The sequence below is a fragment of the Pelodiscus sinensis genome, chromosome 4 (genome assembly GCF_049634645.1).
Source record: "Pelodiscus sinensis isolate JC-2024 chromosome 4, ASM4963464v1, whole genome shotgun sequence".
In the NCBI taxonomy this organism is placed as follows: Eukaryota; Metazoa; Chordata; order Testudines; family Trionychidae; genus Pelodiscus; species Pelodiscus sinensis.
The window spans coordinates 109,816,996-109,839,031 of NC_134714.1; the positions used below are offsets into that span (position 1 = coordinate 109,816,996).

Here is a 22,036-nt window from a genome sequence, read left to right on the forward strand (position 1 = left end):
GGAAGAATGACTTCTCTTGTCTTACTCACAACACACCTGTTAATGCATCCCAGAATCATGTTTGCTTTCTTTGTAACAGCATCAAACTGCTGACTCATATTTAACTAGTGGTCCAATATAACCTCTAGATCTCTTTCTACCGTACTCCTTCCCAGACCGTCGCTTCCCATTCTGTATGTGTGAAACTGATTGTTCCTTCCTAAGTAGAGCACTTTGCATTTGTCTTTATTAAACTTCATCCTATTTATCTCAGACCATTTCTCCAATTTATTCAGGTCATTTTGAATTATGACCCTATCCTCCAGATTAGTCGCTATCCCTCCCAGCTTGGTATCATCTGCAAACTTAATAAGCGTACTTTCTATACCAATATCTAAATCGTTGATGAAGATATTGAACAGAAGCGGTCCCAAAACAGACCCCTGCGGAGCTCCATTTGTTATGCCTTTCCAGCAGGATTGTGAACCATTAATAACTACTCTCTGAGTACGGTTATCCAGCCAGTTATGCACCCACCTTATAGTAGCCCCAGCTAAGTTGTATTTACCTAGTTTATTGATAAGAATATCATGTGAGACCATATCAAATGCCTTACTAAAGTCTAGGTATACCACATCCACCGCTTCTCCCTTATCCACAAGACTCGTTATCCTATTAAAGAAAGCTATCAGATTGGCTTGACATGATTTGTTCTTTAAAAATCCATGCTGGCTGTTCCCTATCACCTTGCCACTTTCCAAGTGTTTACAGATGATTTCCTTAATTACTTGCTCCATTATCTTCCCTGTCACAGAAGTTAAACTAACTGGTCTGTAGTTTCCTGGGTTGTTCTTTTTTCCCTTTTTATAGATGGGCACTATATTTGCCCTTTTCCAGTCCTCTGGAATCTCTCCTGTCTCCCATGATTTTCCAAAAATGATTGCTAGAGGCTCAGATACCTCCTCTATCAGCTTGACCTTGCCTCCCAGTTTTGTCCTGACCCTCCTTTCTCTCTGCCATTGTAGCCCACGCTCCCTCCCATTTCCGACCCATCTCCCAGGTCTCCATGTTCTCCACTTACCTGTGGGCTTTGCTCACCTGTCCCCGTCGAACCTAGTTTAAAGCCCTCCTCAGTCTGTGTCCAAATAGGGTCTTCCCCCTCCTTGAAAGGTGGACGCCATCCCTGCTTAGCAGTCCTTCCTGGAATAGCACCCCGTGGTCGAGGAAGCCAAAGCCCTCCTGGTTACACCATCCTCGCAGACAGCCATTCACCTCCAGGATGCACCTGTCTCTGCCCGGGCCCGTACCCGCGACAGGAAGGATCGAAGAGAATACCACCTGTGCTCCAAACTCCTTCACACGTACTCCCATCTACATTTTTTGTTAGTCTCTAAGGTGCTGCAGGACCATTAGTTGTTTTTTAAATTTTTTTCAGTTACTGACTAACACAGCTACCCCTCTGAGTATTTTAATAGATGTTTTGTTGATGCAGCTGCCTTTTTATTGAGCTCAACACAGACCACTGGCTAGCCTTTCAGTAGTAACCTCTTCCATTCACAACAACCCTGAATGGGATTTTAACTGGAGACCTGAAGCAAAATGGTGCATCGATTCCATTATCAATCTTTTAAATGTCTGAGTGATTTCCTTCCTTCCCACTGAGAGAGTTTAAAAAGAGTCAGAAAAAACATGGCTTCCTATAGGCATGGGAGTTTTCTAAGGCTTTCCCAATGGTCTTATAGATTTCAAGCATTGGCAGGTAGTGAGAATGTGGTCTGTGTTCCATTTTTATATATATCCTAATCTTGCACTGTCCTGCAACACAGAATACATTGCTTGCTAAAGGATCCAGATGAACTGCAAATTTGCAGCAAAGGAGGTTTAGGTTAGATATTAAGAAACTTTATAGAATCATAGAACCATAGAGCTGGAAGAGGCCTCGGGAGGTCATCATATCCAGCCCCCTGCCCAAGGCAGGACCAATCACAACTAAATCAACCCAACTAGGGACCTGTCAGGCCAAAATTCAAAAATCTCCAGGGATGGGGATTCCACCACCTCCCTAGGTAACCCACCCCAGTGTTTCACCGCCTTCCTAGTGAAATACTTTTTCCTAATGTCCAACCTAGACCTCTCCCATTGTAACTTGAGACCGTTGCTCCTTGTTCTGGCATCTGTCACTACTGTGAACAGTCTCTCTCCATCCTCTTTGGAACCTCCCTTCAGGAAATCGAAGGCTGCTATCAAATCCCCCCTCACTCTTCTCTTCTGCAGATTAAACAAACCCAGATCCCTCAGTCTCTCCTCATAGGTCATGCGCTCCAGCCCCCTAATCATTTTGGTTACCCTCCGCTGGACCGTCTCCAATGAGTCCACATCCTTTCTATAGTGGGGGGCCCAGAACTGGACACAATACTCCAGTTGTGGCCTCACTAGAGCCAAATAAAGGGGAAGAATCACTTCTCTAGCTCTGCCGGCAATGCTCTTCCTAATCTAGCCTAATATTCATTATCCTTGGATACAAGGGCACACTGTTGACTCATATCGAGCTTCTCATCCACTGTAATCCCCAGGTATTCCAGCTAATGAGGTTTACCAGTTAATTCGAGTTAGGGCTTTAAATCGGATTCCTGTTTCACTGCCGCATGTAGACATGGGCAGTTACTTCGGGCTAGTCAATTTCTAAAATGGCGACCGGTCGGGAACATGCAAATTGAGCACGGGATATTTAAATCCCGGGCTTGATTTGCAATTTCGGTCGCACTCATTAGCCTCCCTAGATCAATCTAGGGGGCTAGTGTAGACATCCCCTGAAGGAGTCAAAGTCTGCTTTTCTGAAGTCCAGGGTGTGAATTTTGCTATTCGTCTTTTTTCCTTTGGTCAGGATCCTGAAATCTACAATCTCATGATCACTGCTTCCCAGGTTGTCACCTAATTCTACTTCCCCTACTAGTTCCTCCCTGTTTGTGAGCAGCAGGTCAAGCTGCACATGGCCCTTAGTCGGTTCCTTCAGCACTTGTACCAAGAAGTTATCCCTAACATTCTCCAAAAATTTCCTGAATTGTCTGTGTACTGCTGTATTGGTCTCCCAACAGACGTCAGGGTGATTAAAGTCCTCTATGAGAACCAGGGCCTGCGATCTGGAAGCTTCTCTTAGTTGTCTGAAGAAAGCCTCGTCTACCTCATCCACCTGATCTGGTGGTCTATAGCAGACACCAACCACAACATCACCCCTGTTGCTTCCACCTCTAAACTTTACCCATAGACCAGTGGTCTCCAACCTTTTTACACCCAAGATCACTTTTTAAATCTCAGAACAGGCGAAGATCTACCACCCTGCCCCTTCCTTGAAGCCCCACCCTCTCTATTCTCCTCCTGTCCATGACTTGCTATCCCCAGCCCTTACTTACATACTCTGATAAACAGTTTATTTTTAAATTATGCGATAGTAAAATTAAAATCACATGTTTATAGTTATGAAATAAATGGTCTGTTTTTTATTCATGCTATTAAATCTAAAATGAAGCATTTATAATTATACATTTTGTGGGGACAGTTCTGCAGCTGGGGGTAGGGGAGAGGGAACAGAGTGCTGGAAGGGCAGAGGACAGGGTTCTGCAGCTGGGGACAGGGTGCCAGTGGGGACAGAGTTCGGGGAGTGGGGACGGGAATGGGGACAGAGTTCTGTAGCTGGGGACAGAGGAGTGGGGTCTGGGGAGTGGGGAGCGGGGAGTGCAGACAGGGGATGGGGTGCCAGTGGCAGCAGAGAGTCCTCTGCATCTGTCTCCTCCCAGGATTCTCCCCCCACCCCCAGAGGGAAGCCAGCACGTGCCTCCTCCGGGCCCGATTCCCCCTCGCCCCCGCGGTGCAGGGAAACCCCGCGTGTGCCTGCCCCGGTGTCAACCCCTCCCTCCCGCTGCGGTGCCAAACCCCTGCGGGTGCCTGCCCCAGGGCCAAACCCCCTCTCCCTCAGCGCGGCACAGCCAACTCCCTCCTGCAGCATGGCCAACTCCTGCAGGCGCCTGCCCTGGGGCCAAACCCCCCTCTCGCGGTGTGGCGTGGCATGGTGCGGCATGGCCTGGCGTGGCCAACCTTCCCTCTCCTCCCCTCCCACAGCGTGGCCAACTCCCATGGGCACCTGCCCCGGGGCCAAACCCCCCCTCCCACGGCACGGCATGGCCAACCCCCTCTCCTCCTGCAGCACGGCCAAACCCCCGCAAGTGCCTGTCCCGGGCCAAACCCCAGGACTGACCCCCGCTCCCACAGCTCAGGGAAACCGCTGCGCTCGACTCACCCCTCTTGCACTGGTGGTGCTGGGAAGCTGCCACACTCCTCCTTCAGGGCTGATGCCTCCTCCCCCAGCACGCAACAGAGCTGTGGGAGGGGAGCAGCCCGCGCACTTCCAGAACCCCCAGAAGTAACGCGGGCTTCAGACAGAACTTCTGTCCACCCCGTGGGAAGTCGGCACTACACTAGAGGTAGGTAGTAGGGCTTCTCAGGGGTGGGGGAAAATGGGAGGGTGGGGGTGCTTGAACGCCTCGCAATGAACTCGTCAAGGCCTCGCAATCGACCAGTCGATCATGATCAACAGGTTGGTGACCACGGCCATAGACTCTCAACAAGCTTTTCACCCTCTATATACTGGAGCTCCGAGCAATCATACTGGTCTCTTACAGTTCCCCTGCCTGTTCTTCCTGAACAGTTTATACCCTTCCATTACAGTGCTCCAGTCATGCAAGTCATCCCACTAAATCTCCATTACTCCAATCAAATCATAGTTCGTTGACTGGGCCAGGGCTTCTAATTCTTCCTGTTTGTTTCCCAGGCTTCTTGCATTTGTGTACAAACATCTTAGATACCCAGTTGATTGCCCTACCTTCTCCATTCGAGTCAGTGGTCATCCTTTGTTGCTCATTCCTCCTTCTGTTTCTTCCCGGTAGCCTACTTCCTCACTTACCTCAGGGCTTTGGACACCATCCCCCAACCAACCTAGTATAAAGCCTAGACTTTCTGTTGGCAGAGGGATGCAGATTAGGCAGGTCAACACTGGAAATGAGGCAGGGATATAAATATCCCGTGCCTAATTTGCATAAAAATGGCCACCACGTTTTGCCAACTCAGCACTTTGTCGGCAAAAAGCAGCAGTCTAGAGGGGGATCTGTTGAGAACGAAAGCCTTTTTTACAGATCCCTTATGCCTCCTGCCAGGAGGTTTACAGGATGCAGTCTAGACAGACCCTAGGTTTGCAAGCCTGCCCGCAAAGATGCTCTTTCCTCTCTTGGGGTATGTCTACACTACAAAGTTAATTCGAACTAACGGATGTTAGTTCGAATTAACTTTCATAGGCGCTACACTAGCGCTCCGCTAGTTCGAACTTAATTCGAACTAGCGGAGCGCTAAGTTCAAACTAGGTAAACCTCATTGCACGAGGACTAAGCCTAGTTCAAACTTACTAGTTCGAATTAAGGGCTGTGTAGCCCCTTAATTCAAACTAGTGGGAGGCTAGCCCTCCCCAGCTTTCCTTGGTGGCCACTCTGGGCACCACCAGGGAAACTCGTATGCCCCCGTCCTGGCCCCAGAGCCCTTAAAGGGGCACGGGCTGGCTACGGTGCCCGTGCCAGGTGCAAGCCTGCCAGCACCCAGCCAGCAGACCCTGCAACTGGCACGGCTCGAGCTGGCCACCCTCTGCCACCCAGCCCTCCGCCTCTTCCCAGGACCAGGCTGGCGGCTCTCGGGAGCCTGGCCAGCACCGCAAGAGGCGGGCATCCGCCTGGTCTAGAGCAGACATCGTGGACCTCGTCCACGAACTCCGCACTAGGCACAGGAAAGTGGCCAGCTCGGGCAGGAGAGCTGCCAGCCTGGCCATCCAGGAGCAGGTGTGCATGAAAATCAAGGTGGTCCACTGAGACCCCCGACCCTGAGCCCTGAGCTTAGAATGGCCGTACTGCGTCAGACCAAAGGTCCATCTAGTCCAGTAGCCTGTCTGCTTACAGCAGCCAACCCTAGGTACCCTGGAGGGGATGGACCAAAGACAGTGACCAAGCCATTTGTCTCGTGCCATCCATCTCCAGCCTTCCACAAACTTTGGGCAGGGACACCATTTCTACCTCCTGGCTAATACCACTTCATGGACCCAACCTTCATGACTTGATCTCACTTCTCTTTAAACTCTGTTCTAGTTCTAGCCTTCACAGCCTCCTGCAGCAAGGAGTTCCACAGGCTGACTCTTTGCTTTGTGAAGAAGAACTTTCTGTTACTAGTTTGAAGCCTGCTACCGATTCCTTTCCTTTGGTGTCCTCTAGTCCTTCTATTATGGGAACTAATGGAGAACTTTTCTTTATGCACCCTCTCCACACCACTCTTGCTTTTATAGACCTCTATCATATCCCCCCTCTGTCTCCTCTTCTTTAAGCTGAAAAGTCCCAGTCTCTTTAGCCTCTCTTCATATGGGACCTGTTCCAAACCCCTGATCATTTTAGTTGCCCTCCCCTCTCCCAGCTTCTCTCTTCCCCTCTCCCACCACATTTTCCCAGTCTCCCCCAGTTTTGTTCAATAAAGAGAGATTGTATTTTTGAACACACATTTTCTTTATTTTGTACATCAGGAAGGGGGGCTAGGGAAGGGTAAGTGGAAGGAGGTGAGGGAGGAATGGGGTACGCGCCCCCGATGGGGAGGACTAGGCTGGCTCTGCGGGCTTCTGGGGGTGGAAGTTCTCCTGCAGCCCCCCGATTACTCCCTCCCCCCGGATGGCAGCCTGTGGCAAGTGCAGCCGGTCTGATGGCCGAGTGCTTTGATGTTCCACGTGTGGGCACTCAGGGCACTCTAAGCCAGGACTGCTTTGCAAGCGGGGAACCCTGAGAACTGTCTGTCCGGGGTGGGGGTCGGGTCCCTTTAAGCACAGCCCTCGGCTAGCCTGAGACAGCATCTCCACGCTCTAAGTCCTCATCTGATGCCCTGCCGGCACTGCTTCCGGCCATCCTTAACCTCTGTTCAGGGTCCACTCTGTGTGGACATGCTAGTTCGAATTAGCAAAACGCTAATTCGAACTAGTTTTTTAAGTCTAGCTGTGCTAATTCGAATTAGCTTAGTTCGAATTAGCGCTGTAGTGTAGACATACCCTTGGTTAGGTGGATCCCATCTCTTCCTAGCAATCCTTGTGCTCGGAACATGGTCGAAGAAACCAAAGCCCTCTCTCCAACACCATCTGTGCAACCACACATTTACTTCCTCAATTAGACGATCCCTACCCAGATCTTTTCCTTCAATCGGAAGGATGGACAAGAACACCACTTGTGTTTCAAATTCTTTGATCCTTCTTCCCAGCACTTCATAATCTGCAGTGACTGCTTGAGGTCATTCTTTCTAACTATAAGGGAAGTTCAGCTCTGGAATAGGTTTCTAAGTGAGGTTGTGGAATTGCTATCATTGTATATTTTTTTGAACAGGCTGGAGTTATCAGGGATGTTCTAGGTTTACTTTGGTCTGCCTCATCACAAAGAGCTGGACTTGTGGACTTCTTGAGGTCCATTTCATCCTTATATTCCTAAAAGTCCATGAAAAAAAAGAGTCTACAGATAGAATTGTGTTTTGACCCGGAGAGTCTGTCTTGATTGTTAAATTGTCCTTGGATTTGGCCAGTCTTTTCATTGTATGGATCTTGCTGTGAGAGATAGGAGTTGTACTCAATGATAATGTTGATACGTATAGGCTGCATCTAGACTGGCATGATTTTCTGCAAATGCTTTTAACGGAAAAGTTTTTCCGTTAAAAGCATTTGCGGAAAAGAGTGTCTTGATTGGCACGGATGCTTTTGCGCAAAAGAACTTTTTGCGGAAAGGCGTCCGTGCTAATCTAGATGCAGTTTTGCGCAAGAAAGCCCTGATTGCCATTTTAGCCATCAGGGCTTTTTTGTGCAAAACAGTTTTTACCTGTCTACATTGGCCCTCTTGTGCAAAAGAGGGCTTTTTCCCGAGTGGGAGCATCATAGTATTTGTACAAGAACACTTGACAATCTTACATTAGATCATCAGTGTTCTTGCGCAAATTCAAGCGGCTAGTGTAGACAGCTGGCATGTTTTTCCGCAAAGGCACTTGCATCATTCTTTGCATGCCCTGTGTGATAAGTCCTGTAATTCCCGCCCGCCCCCCCAGCTAGTGTTTAATTACGAGTTTCATTCAGTTGGCCCTTTTACAGGTTGTCCTAGCTGCCCACTGGCATGTCTGCCATGCCATGAGCCTTGGCTTCATGCTTAATGCATGTCTCCAGGTCTGCAGATGTGGGGAGGGAGAAGAGGGGGCAGTTGCCCCAGGGCCTGGTGTTTCAAAGGGGCTCAGGGCTTACAGCTGCTGATACTGCTAATGTGAAAGTGGCTGGAACACTGGTCCCTTTCCATTGCCACCAGAGTGCAATGCTGTGTGTTCTGTGCAGCTCTGAGGGTCGCCAGGGGAGGGGGCACACCATTCTCCAGACACCTCTAAGGGCTGTGGGTAATGGGTAGCAAGAAGGGCTGACTGCCCCAGCCCCACACCTTCTGCTTGAAGCTCTGTCCCTTCCAGGAGCACAGATCTGGCTCCCCTTTCACCTTGTCCATGGAGGTTGTCGTCACTCCTGCATGTCCCAGATATTTTCAGTTTCTTTTTCTGTATCACTTTCATGGTAACAGGTTGTGGCATTCTATGACAAATATTAGCATTTTTTAATAAATTAATTCCATGTAATCCTTATTATTTTTCAAATATCTTTTCTTTCAAAGGGAGCCAGACATCTGTCTTAATTTTTCATGGGCTCCCTGATTTCACATCTATCTGTTAAGATGGAAATAACAGTTTAGTTGGAGAGCCATAGTTTGGTGTTTACTCTAAAACTAAAATGCCTTTTAAGCCCTGCTTAAGACCTCAAAATAAGGCCTTAGTAGGACCCAAGTAGTGTGTTAGCCTTGTAGGCATCTCCTGCATGGGGCAAATTTAATCCTTTTTCACTAGCACACAAATATATCATACAAATATGCTGTATTGTCTTGATTGAAAACAGAGCTGTCTTGATTGAGCCCAGGCACCCCATCCCCCATTTAAGTGATTTCTACTATGCAAAAATACACAACATATTTTTACATACAAAAATACTTATTAGATAAAATAACTTGAAGCCGTGAAATAATTGGCATGTATTCAAATTGTGGTTAATTGAATTCATCTATCACTTAGAGAGCCACATGGGGTACAGAGTCTGCATAGAGGAAGTAATTTTCATTAACAGGATATAATTTAGAATGAAAAAACATATACACTCTGCCTGAAACTCTGTTAATAATTAACATGGAATAAATACCTAGACATATATATTGAGTTTCCATTTTTCTACCTGTCACTCTTTAGAGATTCATCAGCTCATTTGCATCCTAAGTGAGTGAATTTATTCAGAGCCATGACACTATAACGTGCCTTGGAAAGTGGAAGACCTTTATGTCAGAGCACTAAAAATTAGTCACCTTTGTTACTATAACGGCATAGTGAGATCAACATTAATGGTAATTGGTTCTCATGCTTGCTTACATCTGTCAATGAAGTTTGTCTGTGAACATAAATTCTACAACCAAAAACTGTTATCCATATGTTTCCCTCTTCCTTCCATTATTCCTTAAGCAGATCAACAACATCAGGAGAGGATAAGGAACAAGACAACAAAGAAGTCTTTTACTGCACTTACTTATTTCTATTTTGTTTTGGGATTTATGTATAATAATGATTGTTCACAATCTCTTTACATAATGAATAATAACGTGTACCGCTTTTTGCATGCAGCAAGATAGGCAGAGAGTTATATGAATATTGAAATATGTAACAATATCTTTGCACCCCACCCTGAAGAGCCGCATCATTGAAAACAATATAGTATAGTGAATTTACTGTGGGACCAGGGGACAGTTTATTTCTAATCCAGCTTCTATTAATGACGGATTGCATGGCCTCCAATAAATTGGTTTGGGACAGATTTTGAGAATCATGGAATACTTATAATTCCTTAATTTCTTGTCACATTTCCCGGTGATGGATTTGGGGGTTGGTTTGCAAATCCCCATTCCCCAATCCCACTCCCTGACAAAAGTACCAGGAGGGTGGAGCAAAACCAACCCCAGGCCCTGACTGCTAACCCTGGCTGGAGTGCCAGGCGGGCAGACAGGGCAAACGCTGGGACAGAAGCAGATGTGGGACTAGGATAGATGGGCCTAGAGGATAAGTGGGTGGGTCACAGTGCACTCAGGCCTACCCTTGGCAACGTGCCTGGCTGACATCCCATATCTCTGCATAGCTACAGCCTTGGTCCAGTGGTTCTGACCCCAGCAGTCCACTAGGCACACTCCAGTCACACCCTGGATTCCACCAGCCTTGGTTACCTCCTGCAGGGTGCCCCCAACACACTCCTAGTCCTCAAATTTCCCATAAATGTGTATTCTGCATTGTGTAGCCCTCTCCAGCACAGTTCATATATTAGGGGCATGTTGCTCCTATAAACAGTAAGGGTGCTTCTACACTGCACAGTTATTTCGAGATAAATTGTGTTATTTTGAAATAATGTGAGTGTCTACACAGCCATTTTGTTATTTCAAAATTTCAAAATAATGGACGGCTTATTCCAAAATCTGTAAACGTCATTCCATGGGAAATAACAATTTTCCGAAATACCTATTTCTAAATAAGGCATGTGTAGACTCTCCCCTGCTACTATTTTGAAATAGCCCCTCCCTGGAGCCAGTCTAAGTTATTCCTTTCCAGTGCCTCTTGGAGCCCTAAATCGAGATGACACATCTACATTAGGGAAGCCTAATTTTGAGGCTTCCCTGCAGTGTAGACATGCTATTTTGAAATAAGCTATTTCAGAATAACTATTCCAGAGTAGTTTGCTTTGAAATAGCTGTGCAGTGTAGATGTACCCAAAATGTTTGACAGTTTGCTACTTTAATCAGAATCACCCTAACTGCTCCGATGAACCTCAACACTCAATTAGTTTTGATTAAAAAAATGAATGTATTAAACTACAAAGATTTTAAATGTGTGCAAGAATAAGTTATTGAAATCAAAAGTGGTGACAAGAGAAATAGATTAGAAAAAGCTAGAGTTGGTTCAAAGTAAAAATTTCTTATCACGTGTTCACACCTACATCGATGACCCAAACTATCAGGTCAGAATCCCCCTGCAACTTCAAAGGGATAGCTCCTTTGTGTTCTTTTATAAAAGAGAGAGGGAGCGATAGCGTGTGGGGTTTTTTGCCTTCCATTTATAGTCTAGTCACACATTGAAAGGCATTTTCCTGAGGGTTATCCCTAGATAAAGTTATTCTCGCTCCTGAGGTTGGAGATATGGAATCTTGTGGCAAAAGGGGTTCTGCGTTATTGTTTGCTAAAACATAGATGAATCCGTTTCTGTCCCCCCTTACTGCCAAAGAATGGCCACTTCACAGGTGATAGAAATCCACTTTGACACCTGGAGAGAGGCATCGATTTTTCCTTTGTCTTTGAGAAACCAGTCAAATCTCTTCCCAAATATGTCTGGTAAATGCATTGTAGTCATGATTTCTGTTTATGGTCATAACTCTTAATCTGCATTTTGTACATACATTACCCAAGAATATTAGCAATCAGTGCATTGCTCATTTTTACATGACACCCACTGAGGCATATTTTGCACAGTGATTATTACAGTAAGTAATGGGCTGTGAATACCTGATTGAGAAGCACTGAAAAAATCACAACTCCTATTGTAATTGCTCAGCAGCTCTGCCAATCAGGTCTTTCATTTCTGTTTCTCCAGCTGCAAAATGTGACTATGGTACCAACATTTACCCATTTGTTTAAGGCCATTTCTTTTCAAGACAACACGTGAGCATATCTGAAACACCGCTGACTTCAATACATTTTAAATTTGTACTTACGTGTTGTCCTTTGAACACATAAGAACAGATATAAATACGTGATTTCCATAGTCAAGGCCCAAAACACCAAACTCCCAAGGGAGTTGTGAGGATTAATCATTGTTTTCTACCATGTTTTAAAGTTGAATTTCATTTCTGATTAGATTATTGCTTGGACATACACTGAAGTTCTCAGTACTTATTCAATGGGAGTTTTGTCTGAATCTGAGTATGGATTTGTACATAAGTGAAAAATGCTAGATGCCTAATTCTTTGTAGCCCTTCAGACCCTTTATGCTGACTTAACAGCTATAGGTGCAGGAAGTCAGCTACAGGGGGTACTGAAGCATCTCCAGGTTTTTGCTCTTGGCTTCCCCATGCCCAGGGGCTAGCCCTGCTGCTGACCATCTCAAGCTTCACCAACCCTCGGTCTCAGCCTCCGGGGTCCTGCCATCCCTGCCAGCTTCCCCTCTCTCTGGAGTCCCTCAGCGGCCATCCCCAGGCTCCAGACCACTGGCCCTGAAGGCTCCACTGCTACTTGTGATCCCACCACTGACTCGGGACTCTGCAGCCACTTGATGCTGTGGCTAATGTTGCCAACTCTCCCAGACCAGACATTCTGGATACCATTTGCAGCAATAGTGATAGAAATGTAGCCGTGTTAGTCTGGGGTAGCTGAAGCAAAATGCAGGACAATGTAGCACTTTATCTTGTTAGTCTTTAAAGTGCTACATTGTCCTGCATTTGCAGCAATGGCATCCAGTCCAGGAGAGCTGGCAACCCTAGGTGTGACCCCAGCTTGGAGTGGTAAGGGACACAAAAGGTATGGAGGGGGGACACAGCACAGCACCCCCATGCTAAAAATAATTCCAGTGCCACTGTTAACAGCATAAAGGGACTTACATAGAGCATGCAAATCTTACCACCAAGAATCCTCTGCTGTAGGAGTGATGAATCTACAACCTAGTACATGTTGGGAGCATGGCTAGAGTGAAACTAAAGTGGGGCCTCTACACTCGAGTGTTGTTAAGTGTCAGGTGAGCAGTGTCAGAGTGTGAGGAAGTGATAACAAAATGTCAGCCCAGAAGGATGGGTTTCTTTAGAAATTGTTTTTTATTCTACTCTATTGTTCTGGTGATACTGTTGTATTTGGTATATGAAATAGTAGATATATTTATCATTTTTGAATTGTAACGCCGTGTTTTATATTCTCATCTCTCCTTAATACAGGTTGTGACAATATTAGCAAACATGTCTGTGCTGGACCAATGTGCATCAGAAATCATTCAAGGAAATGGTATGTATTTGACCTGAGTTAAATGGTGTGTTTGTATGTGTGGAATGCATGTGAGAAAAGGAGAGAGACTGAGAGGTGACCTGCAGTCATTACAGGGCAACATGATCTAAGGATGTGATCCAATGCAAATTTGAGCCTGTTTCCTACCATTCTTAGTGGAATCTGCATCTCCTGGCTATCCTGCTGGCAATCATAGGTTAATGAGTGATGCGAACTGAGGTCTCGGAATGGCCTTGTAATAGAAATACACGGCTGTTCTAAAATATGATTTAGAAGACTTCAAATATAAAGCTAACCTGCTGATTTAATATTTATAGTTCACGTCATTACCTACAGATGCACATGGAGGCAACCTGAAGCATTTGCTTCATTCAAACTGTACAATGCTATAATACGACATTACTGCTTCAAAATAAACAAAACAGTAGCAGCTTTCCTGTAGCCCTTATACAGTATTTTTGGGCAAAACATTATCTGTGAAATGTACATTTTGGACTTGATTGTGACCAGTAGGGAAGAATTGGTTGCAAATCTGAAGATGGAAGGCAGTTTGGGTGAAACTGGTCATGAAAGGATAGATATCTTTATTCTAGGGAAAGAAAGGAAAGCATAGCAGAATAAGGAGAACGGACTTCAAAAAAAGTAATGAACAAACTCAAAGAACTGGTAGGTAAAGTCTTATGAAAAGAAAATTTAAGGAATAAAGGGTAGATATATTTAGTGGAGAAGGCAGATTACTAAGGGTGCATCTACACTGCACCATTCTTTCAAGTTAAGTAGCATTATTTCAAAATAACAATTTGAGCATCTACACAGCCATTCCGTTATTTTGAAATAATTTTGAAATAATGGACGACTTACTCCAAAATCTGTAAACCTTATTCTACGAGGAATAATGCCCATTCCGAAATAGCTATTTCTAAAAAAAGGTGTGTGTAGACGCTCCACTTCTGCTATTTCGAAATAGCCCCTCACCAGGGCCATTCTAATTTATTCCTCTCCAGTGCCTCCTAGCACATCTATATTAGGGAATCGTGGCTCAGACTAACTTTGAGGCTTTCCTGCAGTGGTGATGTGCTATTTCGGAATAAGCTATTTCAGAATAACTATTCCAGAATAGCTTCTTTTGAGATAGCCGTGCAATGTAGATGTACCCTAAGTGACAACATCAAAAAGAATGTGTTGTTTAATGCCTATTTTGTTTCAATCTCCAATAAAAAGGTGAATTGTGATCAGATATTCAACACAATCAATGTTAAGAAAAATGGGGAAGGAATGTAAGGCAAAGTAAGGAAATAACAGTCTAATCACTATTTAGATTAGCTGGATATATTCATGTTAGCCTGATGAAGTAGCTAGGATACTTAAAGAACTAGCTGAAGCAATTTCAGAACCATTAATAGTTTTTTGAGAACTTATGGAGGATGGGTGAGATTGCAGGTGACTGAAAAGGCAAAAATTGGGCCAACCATTAAAAAGAGGAATGGAGAGGACCCGGGGAATTAGACCTGTCTGCCTAACTTTAATACTTGCAAAGATATTGGAATAATTTATTAAACAATCAAGTTGTATGTGTCTAGATTATTATAGGGTTACAAGAAAGAGCAAGCATGCATTTGTCAAGGACAAATCATTTCACACCAATTTAATTTCCCTCTATCATAATTTGATAGGGTAGAAGCAATAGATTCTTGATATCTCTTGATTTTAGTAAAGCTTTTGACAGTCTATTGTGACAGTCTTTCATAAGCAACTAAGGAAATGCAGTCTAGAACAAATTACTATAAAATGAATGTTCAACTGATGGAAAGACTGTATTCAAAAGGGAGTTAATAATGGTTTGCTGTCAAACTGGGAGGGGTATCTCCGGGGTATAACTGGAGTCAGTCCTAGGTCCAGTGTTAACCAGTATTTTCATTAATGATTAGATAATGAAGTAGAGAATTTGCTTATAAAATTTGCAGATGACACCAAGTTGGGAACAGTTGCAAACATTTTGGAAGATAGGATTAGAACTCAAACAGCCTTGAAAATTGGAGAACTGATCTGAAGTTAACAAGATGAAATTCAATGAGGAGTGTCAGTTAGTAAGAAAAAAATCAAATGCCCAACTACAAAATGGGGATTAGTACAACAGGCAGTACTACCACCGAAAAAGATCTGGAGGGTTTACTAGATTGCGAATTGAATGAGTAAAAAATATAATTACAAAAAAGGCTAATACAATTCTAAGGTATATTATTATATTTAAGACATAGAAGGTAATTATCTCTCTTTGGTTAGGGTCATGCTATGTGTAATTGTCTCTATTTGGCACTTGTAAGGTTTCATCAGAAGTAGTGTTCAATCCTAGGACCCACACTTTAGGGGGAAAAAACCCTCCATGTTTAGTCTTGAGAGTAGATGACTGAAGGAGGCCTGATAAGTCTTCAACTATGTTAAGTGCTTCTCTGAAGGGATATTGATTAGTAGTTCTCCATGCCCACTGAAGGTAGGAGAAGAAGTAATAAGATTAATCTACAGCAATGCAGATTTAGGTTAGACAGGAAAAACTTTCTATCTATAATATAAGGATAGTTCAACTCTGGAATAGGCATAGGGATAGGGAGGTTGTGGAATTTGTATCACTAGGTTTATTTGTTTGTTTTTAATAAATTGTTGAAGAAATGCATGTCAAGGATGACCTAGGTTTACTTAGTCCTGTCTCACTGCAGAGGGCTGATAATGATGACTTCTCAAGGGCCCTTCCAGCCCTATAGTTCAATAATTCTATGAGCAACCAGGATATTGTAGGAGACTATAAAAAGCAAGAGAATAGTCCCATGGATAAGGAAATAGTAGATCTCACTGATTTTATGGAGGCACCTGGTAACAGCTTCGTAGTTAGGGTTATAGGATCTTAAAATGGGGCATGAATTCTTAAAATTCCTAAAAATAGATAACTAGTCAGTGAAGTTTTTCTCTCAGCTTTTTCTGTCCCACAAATTTTCTATGAAGCTTTGCTTGGTTTTGCTTAATATGTTTTTATAGAAAAGGTGTGAATTTGAATTGTAGCCAAAACACTTTTTAGCTGTTCTACCTTCTCAGTGTTGACCAATATTTCTTAAAATCAGTCCTTCTCTGTTTACATAAGGCTTTATAGACATATATTCCAGGAGAAATTATGCAATTGGCTGTTTTCTCAATATAATCTCTCTCTCTCTCTATATAAAAAATCTTTTCCTGTGGGATGACAAAGTGACGTCACTCTGTGTCCTGCTGCCCCTCCCCCCTCAGCCTCATGGCCTCTTCCCACTGAGCTTTGCATACAGCCGCCATGTGAATCAGTCACCCAGCTTCACTCCAACATCTCGCCATGCACGCTGTACAATGTGATCCTTGAGACTCTTATGTGAGGCACCGTACATAGAGCCTGAGGGATGAGCCATTTCCTTCCCACCACCAGGTCCCAGCCCCCTCAGTGCTGTAAGGAAACAAGGGACACACCCAGCTCCCCCCACCCCCAATCCTCCTGCTGTGCCACACAAGGATACACGTCTGAGGGGAGAGCTCCCTCCAACCCTGGTTGCAGCTGAATCCAGCTCCTCCCCTGCACCTAGGCAGCCTTCCAGGGTGTTGCTTCCCCGGTTTCCCCAACTCCAGCTCCTGCCCCAGCGGCTCCCGCCGCAGTAGGGCCAGCCTCGAAAGCGAAACCATTCCAGCATGTTGTGGCTGAGCTCCCAGAACAAGAGCCTGGGGCTGAAGTTGGAGTGGGAGCCCAGAGGCATCCGGGATGAGGGCAGTGGCGGTGGGTGAGACTGGAACAACTCCTTGGGCCAGTAACTGCTGTGGCTGTGCAGGTGAGTTCTGCGGGTGGCTAGTGTGGTGAGAGCCAAGAGGCAGCCTGCGCCTTGGGTAGGGCCTGGTGCTGATGATGCTTGCTGTCCTCCAGCTCCCAGTTTCCTCCCTGGTACTCTGGGGTGGGAGCCATAGGGAGCCATGTGACCTCCCCTGTGCTTTGGGAAGGTGCATGGCCTCCCCCCTCCCTGCTGCTCTGAGCAGCGAGCGTAGGATAGATAGGAGAGGGGGTGATGGGGTGGCAGGAGCTGCACAGCCTTCCCTGTGCTCCGGGGAGCCACGGGAGTCTCAAGACATGCAGCCTTCCTACTCTCCCTTCCCCTATGCTTGAGGAGTGGGGTGGGGTGGGAGCGGTGCAGACTCCCCCCTCCCTGGGACTCAAGGTGTTCACCTCTCCTGCCTGCCTGCAGAGTGGATGGGCTTTGAGCTAGTGGCACCTCCTGGCTTCCCTGGTGTGACTCCACACTGCAGCTTGTGGAGTGGGGAAGAGGAGTGCAAGGCTAGCACCACCTCTCCAGTACACCCCACAGCGGTGCCGCTGCTTGATTCCCTCCCACCCAAGATGGTGGAGAGCCTCTCCAAGCATGAGCCGATCCTGCATGAGATAGAGAGCACAGACACAGCTTGCATGGGGCTCACCCTGCAGGGCTGGGGTTGAGGGTGTGCAGCCAGCAAGAGGCCTCCTTGCACTGACAGGTTTCCCCCCCTCCCTCTCCAGAGACATCCAGGCTCCAGCAAATGCTGTGGAGGTGCAGCCCTGCTGAGCCACAGGTTCCCTTGCCCCCCCTTGGGAAGGCCTTGCCCTCTGGGGGCGCCTTGCCCACCCCTCTGTCCACAAAGCACTGCCCACTTCCTGCTGGGGTCCCAGCTTCCTGCTTCTTCCCTTTGGCTCCTGGTGGGACCCTGCTCACAACGCTGCACCCTCGCCTTGCAGGGAAGAGGTGCACCCATGGGAGCATTGGGGACAGGCTCTTGGCTCAGACAGGCTGTACTGGACCTGCCACGAAGTAGGCCGGCCTTGGCCACACCACACAACCTGCCCTTTGGGAATGGCACGGTTCACCCCGACTCACCATGGAGCAAAGCTACCACAAACATAATTTACATGGTGTTACACAATCCCCAACAGAGCCATTTGGAAAGGCTGGGTGTATGTGGGGATGGGTGGTGCGGTAAAGGGGGATGGTGTGGGTGAGGAGGTTATAGGAGTGGAGGCAGAGGGATGGACAGTATGGGGGTGCAGAAGGGGAGAGGTTAGGGAAGGATGGGGTGTAGGAAAGGAGGAAAGAGGTAGAAGTAGGGATGGGCAGTGGGGTGGAGGGAGGGGTTAGGGAGCATGGTGGGTGTAGGAATGGAGACAGTGGGATGGGGGTGTAGGGATGGAGGTGGGGGTAGGGATGGAAAGAAGCGGGTGGGCTGTGGGCCATGGAGTTCGGAGATAAGGACTAGCGGCCCAGATTACCCCACCGGGCTCTCTTCCTGGGTGACCAAAATCTGGTTCTCAGTAGGGTGCAGGCACATAAAGCTGGGGGCTCCCCCATGGCTCCGTGTCTCTCCATTGCACCCTCTCTGCACCGATCACGTCCCAGCCCCACGGCAGGAGCTCGCTTGCCAGCTGGAAGGGCACATCTGGAGCGCTGCTGCCCTGCAAAGACGGGCAGTAACTGTGTATGGTGAGTGGGGAATTCCCTCCCTATCTGGCCGCTTGCATGTAACCCAGCCACTGCCCTGTGCTAGCAAGCTGGGTGCCCTGGAACAAAGGGGATTAATTTGGAGTTGGCCCCATTTTACTAATTGTGTTTGGCTTTTGATTCCACATGAGGCCCACAAGCCTGCAGAGCATAGCCCTTCCCATTGTTCACTGCCAGGAGAGGCTCTGAACTCAGCACGTGAACAAACTATTTTATTGTTGGGTGGAGCAGGAGCAGGAAGGATGTGTGTGTGGGGGGAGGAGAGGAGAGAGGGGAGCTGGCTGTCAATCGAAGGGCACAAGTGAAAGGGGTAGGCCAAGAGGGTTTGGATACAGGGGCCCATCCAAGGGTGTGGAAGGGCAGGAGCAGAGAAGGGTGCGAGTGACTTGGGGCCATGGAGAGTGCAACCAGGCTCAGCGCAAGATTAACAGGCTCTCTGGTCACAAAAGCGGCCAGTGAGAGGGGGGTTGATGAGTGTAGCAAGCAGGGAGTGCAGCCCCCTAGTGAGATTTAAGATAATTTATAGCCATTTCTCAAGCTATAACTGATATTGCCCACACAGACCTGACTGATGGGCACAAGCTAGCCTGGATTAGATAGGGTCCATGGATACATAGGTGGCTTAGGTTTTCTTTTCCTTGCTTTTATCTCTTTGGCAGGTGTGTATGAGAGAGAGTGAGTTTGAAGGGGAAGTAAAATGACCTCAGAATAAGGTTTTCTTGTGTGCTGATTACACTATATATTTGGCGAAAGTCCTTGTAAGGCAGAGGTGGGCAAGAGGCTGCCAGTGGGCCGGATCCAGCCCACTAAGCCACCAGATCTGGCCTGTGGCTGCCTCGCCGGAACCCTTAGTCAGAGAACAGCTTTAAAAAGCCAGCTGCTCTCCACTTTGGAGGGCTGGGAATGGAGGAAGGAGACTTCTCATGATGTTTCCGCCCCCCAGCAAAATCTCTCCGCTCCCATTGGCCAGTCTCTCAGTTTCCAGCCCGTAGGAGCTGAGAGTTTTTGCTGGGAATAAGGGCAATGTGGGAAGCCTTCTCCCTCCCTCCCCACTCCCATCCCCTTCATGCCCGGAGCAGAGCCACGAAGAGCAGTGAGCAGCCTGCAGCAGACAGTCTGCCTCAGGTTTCTGCAGGTAAGCGCCTCCCAGCCAGAGCCTGCCTCTGGCATCCCACTCCCTCTCCTTTCTGACTACCTGTCACAGGCCACCACCCAAACCCTTTCCCCCTTCTCCCGAGTCACAATTCGCTCCCAGACCCTGCACCCCCTGCTATACCTCTCTCACAGTCCAGAATCCTCTCCTACACCCATGCCTCCTCCCTAACCCTGTACCTGCACCCTATTCTTCTGCCTCAGATCACCACCCAAATCCTCTGCACCCTCTACACCCTCTACACCTAGGTCACGGTTCCCTCCCAGACCTTGCACCCCCTCCTAAAGCCCCTCCCCCAGGCCAAAATCCTCTCCTGCACCCATGCCCCCTACAGGACTATGTGCCCCTGCCCCAGATCACAGCCCTCTCCTTCACTCACACTCCCTCTCAGATCCCTCACCCTCTCCTGCACCTCAGTCCCCTATCTCAAGTTCCCTTCTGCACCCAACCTCTGTCCCAGACAGCACACACCCTCCACAGAAGTGTGGCCCTTGATCACTTGACAGAATCTTGAAGTGACCATCCCCCCCCCTTACAAATTATTGCCCACCCCAGTTGTAGAGTCATGGTACGTGTAAGTTCATGTATTTTCAATTAGGCAGCCTCTGAACAGCTTGTTATTACCGCTGTGTGATTACCTGTAGCACACCCACTATTCCAGCCAACTCCTTTTGGAATCAAATGCTTCATGATGCTGGGTCCATCAGAGAGGTGATATGCAGACTACACTGCCACTGAAGACAATTAGCCTGCTTCTCTTCTCACTCAGATTGGTGTAAACCAGGAGGAACTTTATGGAAGTCAGCTGAGTTACACCAATGTCAAATGAGAATTGAGCCCAGTGAACATGGAGGGCACTTAGCTCCTGGCGGGATCAGGTCCTTACTGAATTGACACTGCCCTTTTCAGTAAATTATGCGGGAATTTGGGGGTGTGCATGAACTCCACTGTAGTCAAAGTTGAGATCACACGTGTTCACTTCATTTGTGATGAGTAAACCTTATTTGGACCTAGAGCCAGAGTGTTAAAATGTTAATGCATTAGCACACTCTGCCATCTAGCTCTCCCTCGGAGCTGGTGAGAAGATCCAAGTAAATGATCATTTTAGTTCTGGCACATGTCCATGTAAAACTTACGCTTAATTAACCAAAGTGTGTTTGTGGTACAGTAAAGTCTGCACATTTTCTTCTTGTTGGAAGCTCATACTGTGGCAGCTGCCTCGAGGCTTATGAAAAGGGCTAAAAGCCAACTTGTGCATAATTGTTTCCTATGCCTGTGTAATATGGTAACAATTAGCAGTTGGTGAAAAACCAGAGATACTGATGAGAGAGTCTTTGGAACTGAAAGAGCTTGGGTGGGCTCTCTACTCAATTTCGGTTTTTAGCACTAATTGTTTTTCTAATTGGAAGCAATTAATATATTTGTTAATTGTGTAATTGTAAATTAAATATGTAATTGTAAATATGTAATTGTGTAATTGTTAATCAATAAAATATGACAATAATATGAAATAACAGATATAGGTAACAATTAGGGATAGGAATGGTTAACCTTCATAGAGAGGTTTACTGATTGTGGTTAACTGGCAAGGGCTGGAGCAGCTCCCTGCCTACCATGGGCAGGGGCCTGCCTTTCCCTGAAGGGCTCACTGGGGTAGGGTGTGCTCCAGCCCTGTGGTAAGAAGTCATCCAGCCTGACAGTATTTTGACACTGTTTTGAAATAACTGCCTGCTGTGTAGATGCAGAGTAAATTATTTCAGAATAGTGTTGCAGGGTAGATGTACCCATTGTTTAGAAAATCTTAACCTAATGCAGCTAAGTTCAACCTAAATTCATGTACACCAGGTCTCAGACACCTCACAGCAGGCCATGCCATGACTAGGTTGGCAGAATTTGATATTTATCTAATTTATTTATTTGTTTGTTTATTCATTCTGTTTTCATTTTTAATTTTACGATTGCAGGAAATTAAGGCAGGGTGGGGCTAGGATCAGGGCAGTAGGGATAGCAAGGTTTTGGGGGGTTCCCAGCACGGACAGCAGGACTGCAGAGGGTTCCCTTGCCCTGCAACAGAGCCACTGACACCTACTTGATCCCTCCAGGTGTACGGGAGACTGGTTCTGGCAGAGCAGAGATCTGTGCAGCATTCCCAGCTGGTGAAAGAATGGAGC

The 22,036-nt window shown here is 46.7% G+C and overlaps 1 protein-coding gene across 8 annotated transcripts in view; it reads left to right on the forward strand.

Annotated features, from left to right (window-relative positions):
* Positions 1 to 22,036, forward strand: part of INSC (INSC spindle orientation adaptor protein) — a 276,146-nt gene that overhangs the window by 243,427 nt on the left and 10,683 nt on the right. For all 8 annotated transcript variants that reach the window (XM_075928026.1, XM_025186251.2, XM_075928025.1 and 5 more), the window contains one exon: positions 13,118 to 13,184. In XM_075928026.1, coding sequence (XP_075784141.1) covers positions 13,118 to 13,184 — 67 coding nt within the window. The remainder of the gene's footprint in view (positions 1 to 13,117; positions 13,185 to 22,036) is intronic.